At 64.1% G+C, this 329-nt stretch overlaps 1 protein-coding gene across 1 annotated transcript in view; it reads right to left on the bottom strand.

Moving 5' to 3' along the window:
• Positions 1–28: 28 nt before the first annotated feature.
• HOXB2 (homeobox B2) overlaps positions 29–329 on the bottom strand; it is a 3,049-nt gene continuing 2,748 nt past the window's right edge. Inside the window, exon 2 of the mRNA XM_019523680.1 lies at positions 29–329. This exon is cut by the window's right edge and continues 398 nt beyond it. Coding sequence (XP_019379225.1) covers positions 87–329 — 243 coding nt within the window. The 3' untranslated portion in view covers positions 29–86.

Here is a 329-nt window from a genome sequence, read left to right as displayed (position 1 = left end):
TGCTCCCCTGTACAAGGGGGGCTTGGGGAGCTGGTGCGGGGGGGGTGGGGGGTGCGATCCAGCCGGGGCAGAGGAAGCCGGGGCTGCTATTGGAAATTCAAATGCTGCAGATCTATAGTACAAAGCGTGCTGGTAAAGAAGTCCAGGTCTTCCTCGGAGAAGTGGACGGGGCTCTCCAGGGAGCCCTGCAGGCTGGGGGAAAGCCCCTCCGAGATATGAAGGCAGGAATCTGCCGAGAAGAGGCTCAGATCTGGCAACAAAGGCGACTCCCGGCTCTCGGCGAAGGCATTGTCCGGGGCGCCGCTCTGCTCCTCGGCGGGGGGCGCGGG

The sequence above is a fragment of the Gavialis gangeticus genome, unplaced genomic scaffold, assembly GCF_001723915.1.
Source record: "Gavialis gangeticus isolate Ggan-Ray unplaced genomic scaffold, GavGan_comp1, whole genome shotgun sequence".
Classification (NCBI taxonomy): domain Eukaryota; kingdom Metazoa; phylum Chordata; order Crocodylia; family Gavialidae; genus Gavialis; species Gavialis gangeticus.
This window is presented reverse-complemented; position numbering and strand designations above follow the sequence as displayed.